This window comes from Notolepis coatsorum (genome assembly GCF_963971535.1).
Source record: "Notolepis coatsorum genome assembly, chromosome: 5".
NCBI lineage: Eukaryota > Metazoa > Chordata > Actinopteri > Aulopiformes > Paralepididae > Notolepis > Notolepis coatsorum.
This window is the reverse complement of record NC_140169.1, coordinates 161,245,162-161,259,400: the sequence shown is the minus strand read 5'-3', so window position 1 is coordinate 161,259,400 and position 14,239 is coordinate 161,245,162. Positions and strand designations below refer to the sequence as shown.

Below are 14,239 nucleotides of genomic sequence, written 5' to 3'. Positions count from 1 at the left end.
GAGATGAGGAGGACAGAGAGATGAAGAAGACGGAGAGATGAGGAGGACAGAGAGAGATGTAAGATGTATTCATTTAATTTGTTCCTGTGGCGCCTGCGTGGGAGTCTTCCGTGTCGCTGCCAAACCGTGTTCCTTGCATATCTTTTATTGCTGAAAAGAGAACAGAATGTTTCTGAGCTGTTTCTCAGAATGTTTCTGCCACATCGGCAGTACAGTCGGGAGCGGGAAACAAAGCAGGAAGTGGAGAGACTCCCGCGATGGTCGAGATCTGTACTACAGCTGTTTGTGTCATTGGAATGCTGGCACTGGGACGTGCCCATAATATCACTTCAGCACGATGTCTACTTCAGCTGGATCTGAGTGGTTCTCCTGCCCCCCGGGGAGGGTGACCTTGAGCCATCTTCTTGTTATTCATACCAGCGCTTGTATTCCTATGCTTTTTTGTTATTATTTATTGTTATTGTTATCTATCTATCTATCTATCTATCTATCTATCTATCTATCTATCTATCTATCTATCTATCTATCTATCTATCTATCTATCTATCTATCTATCTATCTATCTATCTATCTATCTATCTATCTATCTATCTATCTATCTATCTATCTATCTGTCTATCTGTCTGTCTGTCTGTCTGTCTGGCTGTCTGTCTGTCTGTCTGTCTGTCTGTCTGTCTGTCTGTCTGTCTGTCTGTCTGTCTGTCTGTCTGTCTGTCTATTTATTTATTTATTTATTTATTTATCTATGTATTTATACTGTATATATATATATATATATATATATATATATATATATATATATATATATGTTTTTTTTTTTTATCCACTTTTTCTCCCATTTTCTATATTTTCTCCCATCCCAATTTCGTATCATCCAATTCAACCCTCCCCTGTCACGGACGCTGTTTCTTGCCTCCCACAAGCCGGCTGCAATATGGACTAAGTCATACATAGCACAAGTCCCCTCCGGCAGTCGCATCTTTTCACCTGCGCAGCTCGATCTCTCAGTGGCGAGGAGTAACGCGTGGGAGGCTCACGCTGCCCCCGACACTTCCTGATTCTACTGCGCAGGCGCACCAACCGACCTGTAGGAGTCGCTGTCCACAACGCCCGATCCCCACCCATCAGTTTCCCACCCCCTAATACGGCCAATGTGTATTAGTACGGACGACCAGCTAAACTGAAAGCAAATGTGGAGCGCTGGGCTCGAACTGACGAGCCCAGCGTCTCCAGCATTTCGTGGCGAGCGCCTTGCCCACTACGCCACGTAGCCGCCCTTATTTATTTGTTTATTCATTCATTCATTTATCAATTTATTTTGAATGAATGAATTCTTTTATTTCTGTCTTTTATTTTTATTTTTTACAAAGCATAGTACTAGTAGAACTTCCAAAAAAACAAAAAAAATAAAATGACCGAAAAGGTGTAGGCTGAAGCCGAGGCTTATAATTGCCTACCCTTTTTACATTACATTATTTACAATTTTTTTTTAAATAAATAAAAAAGAAACATAATTCAGTATATCATTTAGCAAAGGTTACAAACGTTTCATTTATGTTCCACCAGGGGCGAGAAGAACTTCCACATCTTCTACTACATCTACGCCGGGCTTTACCACGAGAACAAGCTGAAGACCTACAGATTACCAAACAAGACGCCGCCCAGGTTAGCAATGCAGCTCCTTTGACCTTTTGACCCTCCGACCTCTCCATCACAGACATGACTAACTTGGGTAAAACACCTTCACTCAAAGCTACAGCTATAGTGGAGACGGTGTGTGTTGTGATAACATTTTAGGGATTAGAGCTCCTCGTCACAGGCAGGGACTACAGATGAAAACTAGCTCATTAGCTAAACTCTGGCACATTTATATTGATGTGGAAACTGTTGAAGATGTTGATTAATGTGCACACTGTCCCTGGGTAAAAGATAAAATAAATAAACGAAATAAACGAAATCACAGGCCTGTAATTTGTTAAGTCTCTACTGTACACGAATCAAATGACAAACTGCCCTGTCTTGCTGTTATGAGGGTTAACAGTCTAAAATCTTAAAATGCAAATGAGTAACTGATACTTATTAACTGATCATCACTGATGATTCACTGATACTAAAAGATTCCATAATCACTCCACTGTAGTTACTTCATTGGGGAAAGGCTGGGGGTGTGTGGTGGGGTGGATTTTATGGCGTTTTTTTTTTATGGCGTTTCTTCTTGATCTGTGAAGCCCATGGGGGCAATTCGTTGAGATTTTTCGGGGCTCATACAAATACATTTGATTTGATTTGATTTGATTTGATTTACTGACCATTCCATATTTGCAGGTACATTAACAACCATAACGGCAAAGTGATGCAAGACATCGTCACCAGCAAAATGTACAAAGAGCAGTTTGACGCCATTCAGGACTGCTTCCGGAACATCGGCTTCACCGAAGAGGTACACACGCACCTCACACCACCAATACAATACTTGTGGAAGTGCTGTTTCTGTGTGTCTGTGGCTGTGCATCACGCACTTTGATTCTATACACTTTTACTGTAAATTGTGCCTCTATGCATTTTGCACTTTACTATGATAATGCACTTTAGGGGATGTTGATATCAACTTTAGCATTAGTCCTTGTTGAGTTTATGTGTTATATATGATTGCATGTAACTGCTTAACTGTTTCCACAAGAGGGCGCTATAGGCGCAACTTCGCAAGGAGACGTAGCTATTGTAGCTGACGTCAGGTAAGAGGTATATAAGGGAATGTTCCCTCCCCCTCTGTCTCTTCCTCCGTCGCCTCTCACAGAGAGAAGGTCTCATGGTGCATAATGATATGTGAAATAATAAACCACGCCAAAGGCTAAAGAGAAAGACCTTGTCGTCATGACCAAGTTATTGTTGCTCCCCAGGTGACTCTGTCATCAGTCCTTTTATACTGTCTGTGTTTTTACTTTATTTTTCTGTACTGTTTCTACTCTGCTCCTGTATTGGATTAGTTGTAGACACACAACAGTGTTTGCTCTGTACCTGTATTCCAATGTGGATTCGTCCATACATGGCAAATAAAATCTCTGACTCTGACTGACTCTGACAATGGATGAATGAAGTAAACGGGAAAAAACAGTTTCAATTATTAAATATTATCGTTCTCTTTGTTTTCAGGAGGTGAACTCTGTGTACAATATTCTCTCCGCCATTTTGAATACCGGGAACATTGAGTTCACAGCCATCACGACGCAGCACCAGACCGACAAGAGTGAAGTGCCCAACTCTGAGTTCTTAGAGAACGGTGAGATACTCTACAGCACCCCCTGTGGGAATCATTTTACATTTAGCCATTTAGCTGAACGCTTTTATCCAAAGAAAGGGTACAACTCTGGCAGATGAGGGTTTGTGAGATTGTTCATCAAACAGTGTTGAACTTGAGTGCTACACTCTTGAGTGCATAGCAGTATAGACATATTAGCATAGTAGGTAGTAGTATAGACATATTAGCATAGTAGGTAGTAGTATAGACATATTAGCATAGTAGGTAGTAGTATAGACATATTAGCATAGTAGGTAGTAGTATAGACATATTAGCATAGTAGGTAGTAGTCTAGACATATTAGCATAGTAGGTAGTAGTATGTACATATTACCATAATAGGTAGTAAATAATATAGGCTTATTAGCATAGTAGGTAGTAATATAGACATATTAGCATATTAGGTAGGAGCAGGGGCGTAGCTGGGGGGGGGGGGGTAGTTTAGGATGATTCCAAGGGCCCAGCACTGGGGGGGGGGGAGGGGGGGGGGGGGGGGGCCCAAAAAAAAGAAAAAAAAATCTTTTTTTACTAGACATCACTCAGGTGTATTATTGATGCTCTCATTGATACTATGTTTCTTTCTGAAGTGTGTGTGTGTGTGTGTGTGTGTGTGTGTGTGTGTGTGTGTGTGTGTGTGTGTGTGTGTGTGTGAGATATATAGAGAGAGAGGGGGGGCTTTGGTAGACTATTGCATTGGTCCATTCATTGAAGATGAACGCAATGCGACATCCTTTACTAGGCTCACCCACCAACAGTGCAGGTGCTGAACTGCTGATCCGAATGTATAGGTGAAAACCATATTATGCGTTTTCATCAATAAAAAAATTGCCAAAAAAATATCCGCTTACGCGAGCTCGCATTCACTGGGGGCCTACAAATACATTCTTTCATGGGGCCCAGAATCTGGAGCTACACCCCTGGGTAGGAGTATAGGCATATTAGTATAGTAGGTAGTAGTATAGACATAGTAGTATAGTATGTAGTAGTATAGACATATTACCATAGTACTGTAGGTAGTAGTATAGACATATTAGTATAGTAGGTAGTAGTATAGACATATTTGCATATTAGGTAGGAGTATAGACATATTAGTATAGTAGGTAGTAGTATAGACATATTACCATAGTACTGTAGGTAGTAGTATAGACATATTACCATAGTAGGTAGTAGTATAGACATATTACCATAGTACTGTAGGTAGTAGTATAGACATATTAGCATAGTAGGTAGTAGTATAGACATATTAGCATATTAGGTAGGAGTAGGTAGTAGTATAGACATATTAGTATAGTAGGTAGTAGTATAGACATATTACCATAGTAGGTAGTAGTATAGACATATTAGCATATTAGGTAGTAGTATAGACATATTAGCATATTAGGTAGTAGTATAGACATATTAGCATAGTAGGTAGTAGTATAGACATATTACCATAATAGGTAGTAAATAATATAGCCATATTAGCATAGTAGGTAGTAGTATAGACATATTACCATAGTACTGTAGGTAGTAGTATAGACATATTACCATAGTAGGTAGTCGTATAGACATATTAGCATAGTAGGTAGTAGTATAGACATATTAGTAGTAGGCCTATAGGCAAGGTAATCATTGGGGAAATTAGCTAACATGTTCACAAGTTTCCAGCAGCTCTGACTAGTAAATCTGTCAATTCCATAAACCACTTGGTAGATAAAAAATAAATTTAATAAATAAATCAAAACATAATTTCTAAATTCGAATCTATTCTAAACACATTTTGAGTAATAGAACAGTGAAAGTGGCAGATGGTATCCAGGTTTTGGAATTTCAAAAACAAAGAAATGGGATCTGAGCAATAAATTAATCAGAATTGAGCACTAAGGCCTGCAGTGTGAACGGAGCCTGTTGTAGCCAATTTAATGATTTTCTGTTTTTGTATTACTGTATGAAGGCACCGTGTCATCATGAAAGTGTTGACCAATTAGCAGGCAGTGGGCTCAGGAGGCGGGGCTCACGTGTGCTCAAGTGCAATCTATATGTATGGGTTCACAGGTGTGCAGCGGCAGGGAATTTGGGTAATATTCACAGGGAAGCCACACTATCTTTTTACCGTGCTCGTTTGTTTGTTTTCAGTTACTTTGCGTCAATTTTTGAGTTTATTTTGTATGCTTATATTTGTCCACACAGCAAGTAGTAATAAAACACTCTCAACAGTGACCAAGGAGAAGACATCATTTATTATCAACAAGCATCACGCGTAGGAAAGAGCTTCACCCAGTATTCCCTCACTGGCAACATTTTCTTGTTAGGTTGCCCTTACACAAGTAAAAAGATAAGCTTCTAAACAAGATTGTTTTCAAAGACGGACAGATACGGAAGGACTCAAGGAAAAGCGGAACAGCACATCAAAGAAATTACGGTGAGACGGATTCATGAATGAATGGAATAAAGTTGTGGAAGGAGTCGCCTCGCGCAGATGGATAAAGGCAAATCCTACCATGAATTCTATATAAAATCTCCGCCTATTGCTTGACATTGTAAACATGAGTAGCGTGGGGAATCAGGAAATTAACGTCGAAATGGAGGCAGCTGTCAATCAAGATGAAACAGACAATGAACTTGGCAAAAGGCTTTCTAAGCCCACATTTAAAGCTTTAAAAACGAAGATCATGTTGTTACATAAAGAAAGGAACTTTGGACTGAAACAATTGTGTAAAATAGCTAAAGAGTTGGTGTAACTGAGGGGTACAATTCCCTGACTGTATTGATAAGTATGGTATCATTAAACCACTACCGCTTTATGTACTTTAACTACTGGCCATACAGTACACGATATCTAAATATGATGAACACTCTCCACAATGAAATCGGTTCCAGTCAAAGGTAATAATCAAATATTTAATGGAGCAAAAGGTACATAGAATATTTATCTTACATTTATCATTTGAATGCACTTGTAAGGCAAATGAGTACTCGTAGGCAAATCAACACTGAATGTCCAATCTCTGGTTACGCAGGAAGCAAGTATACAACCTGGCTCTTAGGGAATTACATCTATGGTACACTTAATGATATAGCGGGATATACTGGAGGGGGTCCTCCCGGTTGTAAGCCGGTAGGGGGGGTAGGAGAGCCGTCGGTAGTAGACCGTCTGGTCAACGATATCTATGGAGACTTCAAGTACAGAAGACAGTGCAATAGACTCTTGATCCGCAGATGAATACACCTTGGTTCTCTTGTAGGCTGTAGCTCCACAATGAAGAAGAAGCTAGGCGACCTCAGTCTCTCTGAGCGCCGACTCAACTTGACTCCTCTCGGGGGTAAATCCAACACTCACAGGCGTCGGCGATTATCCGCTCCACAAATCACAGTACCAAAGCAAATATATATTCCAGCCGCATAGGGCTCAGCAGTCGTCGGGTAGGTAATCCAGTGTACATGTCCCTCGGTCCTCGCCTAGATCTCCTCGGATGAAAGCGCCATGTGGTCGGCCCAACCTGGATAAGACTCTAGATAACACGAGGAAGCGTTGGAGATGCTGGTCACTTTAGAACTCTAACCGCACGATGCACCATACACGATAGACTATTATTACTTGATAGAAATACGTCGCACTCGACGGTACAGTGCCAAACTCTGACAATTCAGTTATTAAGTCGCACGAGGTCTCAATGCTATTCTAAGGCCAAACAGGCCATACTTCACCGCACGTCGTATCGTGGGTGAGGCTTCACGTTCTGTTACTAAGTTGGGAAGAAGGGTAAGGGACTTCTACATTTACTTGCGCCATATTTATATGCACGGTGAACAAATAGTGCCACTCTCATTTCGGTAGCCGTATCCCTGAGCGGAGCCGGGGCTAGTACGGACATGTCTCGTCGGTACCTTTGAACTTGACGCCAGGGGCTGGTCCCCTGGCGCCTGGTCCTTTGTCCAATAAGAGAATGAACTATTATGGGCTATAGTAGGCTAAAGGGATATTCCGTGCATATGTACAAGGAATATACAAGGGATATCAAACGACATACAAATACTATTCAATATATATCCATAAATAAATATATATATTCGGTTTAATCTGATCCTTCGTAACAGCCGCCCCCTAATTAGTCCCACCTAATTAGCTAAGCAGAGACAGATTAACCGCACTGTCCACTACTCAATGTCCGCTGTGAGGGTCAGTCAGTTCACAAAGTCATGGGGTCATGGTCGTCATCGATAGTATCGGGGAGCCTTGGCAGTTTTATTAGCCTCGCCACGGGTCGGGTGTAGGTCCGCCCTTGGACGAGCACTTCAGCTGCTCGGACCTTTCCATCGGCACCGGTGATCACTTTGCTTACGCGGCCAGCCGGCCACATAGCTCGGGGTAGTGACTGGTCGATAATCATGACGACTGTTCCTTCTGTCAAATTGTCTCTCTCTTTCACCCATTTCTGGCGGGTCTGTAGAGACGGTAGGTAGTGGAGTAGGAAGCTGTTCCAAAACTTGTCAGCCAATACTTGACTGTACCTCCACATTCTTCGGCCGTTCGCTTCTTCAGGCCTGTACATTGTCTGGGGTAGCGCGGGGTCCAGCCGCCCCATCAAGAGTGTGTTGGGGGTGACTGGGTCGACATCTGCTACATCACTTGAGACGTAACCGAGGGGCTTTGAGTTCAATACTCCCTCGATCTCCGTGAGGACTGTCATTAAGACTTCTTCCGCCACGGTCTGGGCCCCAAGCACGGCATACAGGGCTGTCTTTATAGAACGTACTTCTCGTTCCCAAGTTCCACCGAAGTGAGGTGCGTTCGGGGGATTAAACTGGAAGTCAATCTGGGATGGAGCGAGGTGGGTCTTAAGTTCTGGGCCCATAGCTTGGAAGCTCTCTCTCAGCTCTCTTTCTCCGCCTTTGAAGTTTGTCCCGTGATCAGACAATAATGTAGACGGTTTTCCTTACCGTGATGTGAATCTTCGGAAGGCCATAAGGAATGAGTCTGTGCTCATGGTTGGAAGGAGTTCGATATGTATCGCTCTGGTGGTCATGCATTTGAATACAATACCCCACCGCTTCTCGGTTCCTCTTCCTTTCTTTATATACAGCGGGCCGAAACAGTCCATACCGGTGGAGTGAAAAGGCTTGTCGCCGAGTCGGAGGCGACAGGGAGGTAGGTCAGCCATCCGGGGTATACTGGGCTGTGCTCGCCACTTACGACAGTCTAGACAGGTTCGCTGGAAGCGCCGCACTGCTTCTCTCCCTTGCAGTATCCAATAACGACGTCTGATCTCCGCGAAGACTCTCTCTGCCCCTGCGTGGTGCACATCCTCGTCGTATTTCTTTATGATCAGCTCTGTGACCTTGTGTCGGCTGTTCAAGACTATCGGGTACTTGACGTCATCCGGTAAGTCTGGGGCTCTCCGCAGACGACCACCCACTCTAATGAGACTATGGGCGTTGCTCTCGGGGGCTAGGTGGAGCAGTCTGCTGTCTGATGGGACGGGCTTTGCTCCCTGTAGACAGTCTAGCTCATCGGGGAACGAGTCTCTCTGGGCTCGTTGTAGTAGAAGAAGTTCTGCTTCTTCGTAGTCAGCTGCTGAAATGTCAGTCGTGGGCTGAACCTCTGGGTGGTGCCACAGAAATGTCTTTAGCTGCGCACTTTGTAGGGTGAGGCAATCGTCTATGTCGGGGTCTGTGGAGACGAGTGTGTTCAATCCACAGAACATAGGTTTCTTGTTTTCGGCCTCCTCTTTACTCGCCTCCCGTGGGGTGGGTGTAGGCCACTCTTCTTCGGGGAGCTTGAGAAACTCTGGTCCGTCACTGTAGAGGTTGTGACGGGTGAGGTCATCCAGGGACATTCCCCGGGTGATGACGTCAGCTGGGTTGTGTTTGGTGTCCACATACCTCCAGCTCGCTACTTCTGTTAACTCTTGAATCTCGGTGACTCTGACTCCCACGAAGACCTTGTATCTGCACGAATCAGACCGGATCCATGTGAGTACTGTCGTGGAGTCTGACCACAAGATTGTTCTTTGCACCGGGATGGTGAGTTCACGTTGGATTAACGTGGCGAGCTGCGCTCCTGCTAGGGCTGCGCAGAGCTCTAGACGCGGGATAGATTGTTGCTTTCGTGGGGCTATTCTTGAGCGAGCCAGGATGAAAGCAGTATGTATTTCTCCTCCCTCCTCTCGGGCACGCAAGTAGGCCACCGAACCGTAGGCTACTTCGGAGGCGTCGCTGAATACGTGCAGGTCCATCTTGCATGTCTCTGGCCTCACTGTGGGTGGGAAGTAGCTGCGGCGTATGTTAACACCTGGGAGTGAGCGGAGTTCCGTCTCCCACTCTCTCCATGTGGATGCAAGGTGTTCGGGTATGGGATCGTCCCAGCCCTGGTCCTTGTCCCATAGCGCTCTTACAATCATCTTTGCCCTGGTGGTGTAAGGTAGAATACATCCCAACGGGTCATATTGTCTGGCGAGTGTTCTGTATACACTCCGTCTGGTGGTCGGTATTGCCGTCGACCTTCCCTGCTCCTTGGTCAGGGGTTTGTGTCTATAATGGAGCGAGTCTGTTTTGAAGCGCCAGACTAGTCCTAGTGTCATTTCTTGGGCTTCTCCTGGGATGGTCGCCATCCAGGTCTCGGTGCTCGCTGCCTTGTCCTCGGGGGAGAGGCTGCGCAATACTTGCGGGTCGCTGCTGGCCCACTGCCTGAGATCAAAGCCGCCTTTGATCAGGGAGGCGCGGAGCTTGAGTAGAAGAGCCTCGGCTTCTTCTGGCGTCGAGACGCTTTGTAAACAGTTGTCCACATAGAAACTATTTGTCACACTTTGTCGGACCTCTTCATCTGCTGCTGGGTCCTCTGCGACGTGTTTTTGTAGTGCAAACGTAGCACAGCATGGGCTGCATGTGGTTCCGAAAGGGAGGACTTCCCATTGATAGATGGCTGGGTGCTCATCTCCGATCCTCTCTCTCCATAGGAACCGCAGTAGGGGCTTGTCCTCCTCCACTAGTCTCACCTGCAGGAACATCCCTTTGATGTCGCCGCTGATAGCCACCTTGTTCTGGCGGAAGCGTAGTAGCACGCCTAGTAGAGAGGGGCCGAGTGTTGGGCCGGGCAAGAGCTCTTTATTCAGATTTTGTGATCCGATCTGGTAGCTGCAGTTAAACACAATACGATCCTTGCCGTTGTGGTGGACCTTGTGGTGCGGCACGTACCATGATTCGGTCGTCTGATCGGCCTCTTTAATGTCAATTTTCTTTATGTGTCCCGCTGTGATTAGCTTGTTAATCTCAGCGCGGTACACAGTCTCTTGAGCGGGGTCTTTGGCTAGGCGCCGCTCTGTGTTCAATAGATACCGCTCCGTCGCTTCTTTTGTGGCGTGAAAGGTGGGCATTCCCTCTCGCCTCAGGAGTGGAGTTGCGTATCTCATCACTCCGTTGACTGTGACTCTCTTTGTCCCTTGCTCGAGGAGGGCTATAGCGTAAATATCTTCCTTAGAACGAATGTCTTTCTTTTCGTTCTTAAAGGGCATTGTCTCTAGTGTCCATAGCCTCTCGACATGCTGCAGGAGAGTGGTGTCTTCTTCTGTCACTCTGGAGTGGAGGCAGCTAGTGGCTGCTGTTCGGTTAAGAGACTTGGCGAGGGGGCCTTGTAATGTCCATCCCAGGCGGGTCTCGACTGCTGCAGGACAACCTCTGGGTCCTGTATGGACCCGGTCTATCGGGACTATGAGGTCTGCATGGTCGGAGCCTATCAGCAGGGTCGGGGTGGCACCGTCTATGAGCGGGATAGGTAGTTGACGCAGGTGCACATATTTATCCATCAGCTTGGCGATGGGGTAGGTGTACTGCGATAGTCCTATTTCTTGGCTGGTGAAAGCATTAGTAATCCTATACCGTCTCTCTGGCTGCCCGCTTGCTGCGATAGTGAAGGAGACATTCTCGCCCTTTATCGTCTTTAGATCTCTTCTTATTGTCCGAATCGTCATCTGGTTTTCGCTCCCCCGCAGCCCCAGCTGGGCCGCAGCGGACGCGAGGAGAAGGGTCTTCTCTGACCCGTCATCAAGGACGGCGTAAGTGTCCATGACCTTATCTTGGTAACTCAGTGTTACGCGGACCACCTTTAAGAGCACCTGGGCGCCCCCGCTGCTAGCGGGGTCAATGTACATAACACTTGCCTTTGTGCTGCTGGATGGTGCAGGCTTTCTTCTGTTACTGTCGTGTAGGACATCTAGGTGGGCTCCGTCACACCGACTACACCTCTTCTTTAGGCGGCACTCGGCTGCCATGTGACTGCGCGCACATCGGTAACAGCGCCTGTTGGACTTTATCCAGTGACTCACTTCTTCAGCGGTCATCTTCTTGAACAGGTCACATTGTGACAACCAGTGTTCCTTTTTGCAGTACGGGCACACCATCTTCCACTTCTCTTTCATTGAGGGGGTACTGTGGTTCTTGCTGCTCGGTACTGATTCTGATTGGTGCATGACAGTCACCAATCTTCGGCCATCGTTTACTCTCCTAGGTCCCTCTCTGGAGCTTGGTGTGCTCCGCACGAACGTATCCAACCGTAGGCTGCTGACTTCTCTCGCCAGGAAGTCGGCTAGGTCTAGGAGGGATGGCTCGGGACCGTTAGGATCACGGTGGTCTCTTTGCCGCCTGAAGCGCTCCTGTCGGGCGGGCGGCAGCTTCTCTAAAATCCTCTCGACATTCGAGTTTGCGTATAGTTCGTGCATACCCTTTTCTCGTTGCGCCCCCAGCATCCCTACCAGGGATTGTACTTTGATAGACAGGTCGTCTAGTGAGCGATTGTCTGTTGCTGGGGGTAGGCGGTCAATATGCCTTATCTCTTGTATTACGTAATCCCATATACGTCCATATCTTTGGTCTAGTGCTGCTAGAGCCGCGGTGTATGGGGTCGTAGAGGTGGCATAAGCTAGCGCTATGTTGTGCGCTCTGGGCACTTTCAGGTGCTTCAATAGGATAGCATACTTGTGGCGTTCATCAGCTACATCCACCATCATTGTCTCTAAGCACATCCGTAGCTCCGTGTACTGTGCTCGGTTCTCATGGGTGAAGTCTGGAAACGTCGGTGTGCCAATGTATGACGCCGTGGATGGCTGGCACATCGGTGAGCGTTAGAAGAGAGGCCTCCTAGGCGAGTCTCCTCTTACGCCTCTCGGTGGGCTGGTACCGGCAGGGTACCATGGCCCGCTGGTCCAGGTGCTATTCCTCGGGACTGGTCGTGCGTCATGCTCACCCGTGAATAGAGTCAGGGGTCTGTAGCGCAGAGCCGCGGGGGTATAGCCTGGGCTGTACTGGACCTCCTGGTCCTGTGGAGTACTGTGCTGCTGTCGGGCTTGACTCTCCTCCTCTCCCTCTTCTTCCTCTGTCAGGTCATCTAGATCCTGTAGTCGTCTATTTAGCCTCTCCGCGGTGTACGCCGTTCCTTCCTTGTAGCTGGGTCTCACTGGGACCGGTCGGGGAAGGGGTTCGGAGGGGGGTATAGGCTCTCTCTGGTGGTCGAGTTCAGGGTCGCTTGATCGGTTAGGGGAGGGTGCCCTTGACCCGTGTCTTGACGAGGCCCTGGAACCCCTTGTGGAGGGAGGGGGTGTTGCCCTGGCGATCAGCTGCTCCATTAGCTGCGCTTGTAGTCTGTCGCGCTCGGCTTCGCGCTTGGTGAGATCTGCTTCTCTTTGGGCACCGGCAGCGGCACGCTGGGTGTCGGCCCGGTCTCTTGCCATATTCTCTTCCGTCTGAAGGCGTCTCATCTCCAGACGTATACGCTCTTCGTCGCTCCGTTGCTGCGCTTGAATGCGTTCTCTTTCCATGGAAGAATGTTCGCGCTCACTAAGCGTCTGTGCTTGGAGCCGATCGCGCTCTGTGGAGGCTGCTAGGCTGGCGAGGAACGCCTGTGCCAGCATCTTGTCTGCCTCGCTGGGGGAAGACGCTGGTTGAGGTGATCCGCTCCTGGCAGTACTCGTTGGGGATGCGTTCTCCTGCGGGGAGTCCTGGAGCTCTATCTCCTCGGCGCTCTCCTCATCTTGTTCCGTGCAGAGTTCCATCTCTGGAGGGTTGTCTTCCTCCCGGAGCTCTCCGGGGACTACTTCTTCGGTCTTGGCGGGGGGTAAAGTCGTGTCAGTTCCCTCCTGGTCCCCACCGTGAGCTTGGTCAGTTACATTAGAACCCACTAGGGCCTCTGTGGTCGGGGTATCCTGGTTGATAGGGTCGGACATAATTTTACTTTCTACTTTTACCGCGTTTACCGTTTGTAGAAGGCTAGGTAGTATACTGGCAGCGTAATCCTCTAAGTACTGAGGTGGCTGCCGTCTACGCTGCGGGCGTTCTACTTTAGGAGGACCGTTTTGTGGAGTGTTCATCATAGGCCATTTCAATATTAATACCACTATATTAATATTACACTAATTACCCTCCGGCTCGAAGGACCAATTGTAACTGAGGGGTACAATTCCCTGACTGTATTGATAAGTATGGTATCATTAAACCACTACCGCTTTATGTACTTTAACTACTGGCCATACAGTACACGATATCTAAATATGATGAACACTCTCCACAATGAAATCGGTTCCAGTCAAAGGTAATAATCAAATATTTAATGGAGCAAAAGGTACATAGAATATTTATCTTACATTTATCATTTGAATGCACTTGTAAGGCAAATGAGTACTCGTAGGCAAATCAACACTGAATGTCCAATCTCTGGTTACGCAGGAAGCAAGTATACAACCTGGCTCTTAGGGAATTACATCTATGGTACACTTAATGATATAGCGGGATATACTGGAGGGGGTCCTCCCGGTTGTAAGCCGGTAGGGGGGGTAGGAGAGCCGTCGGTAGTAGACCGTCTGGTCAACGATATCTATGGAGACTTCAAGTACAGAAGACAGTGCAATAGACTCTTGATCCGCAGATGAATACACCTTGGTTCTCTTGTAGGCTGTAGCTCCACAATGAAGAAGAA

General features: G+C 46.8%; 1 protein-coding gene across 1 annotated transcript in view; it reads left to right on the top strand.

Annotated features, from left to right (window-relative positions):
- The window catches only part of myo3b (myosin IIIB), a gene marked incomplete at its 3' end in the record, with an annotated part of 495,246 nt that overhangs the window by 143,807 nt on the left and 337,200 nt on the right, over nucleotides 1-14,239 (top strand). Inside the window, 3 exon segments of the mRNA XM_084314352.1 lie at nucleotides 1,567-1,665; nucleotides 2,326-2,440; nucleotides 3,154-3,280. Of these exon segments, the coding sequence (XP_084170478.1) occupies nucleotides 1,567-1,665; nucleotides 2,326-2,440; nucleotides 3,154-3,280 (341 nt within the window).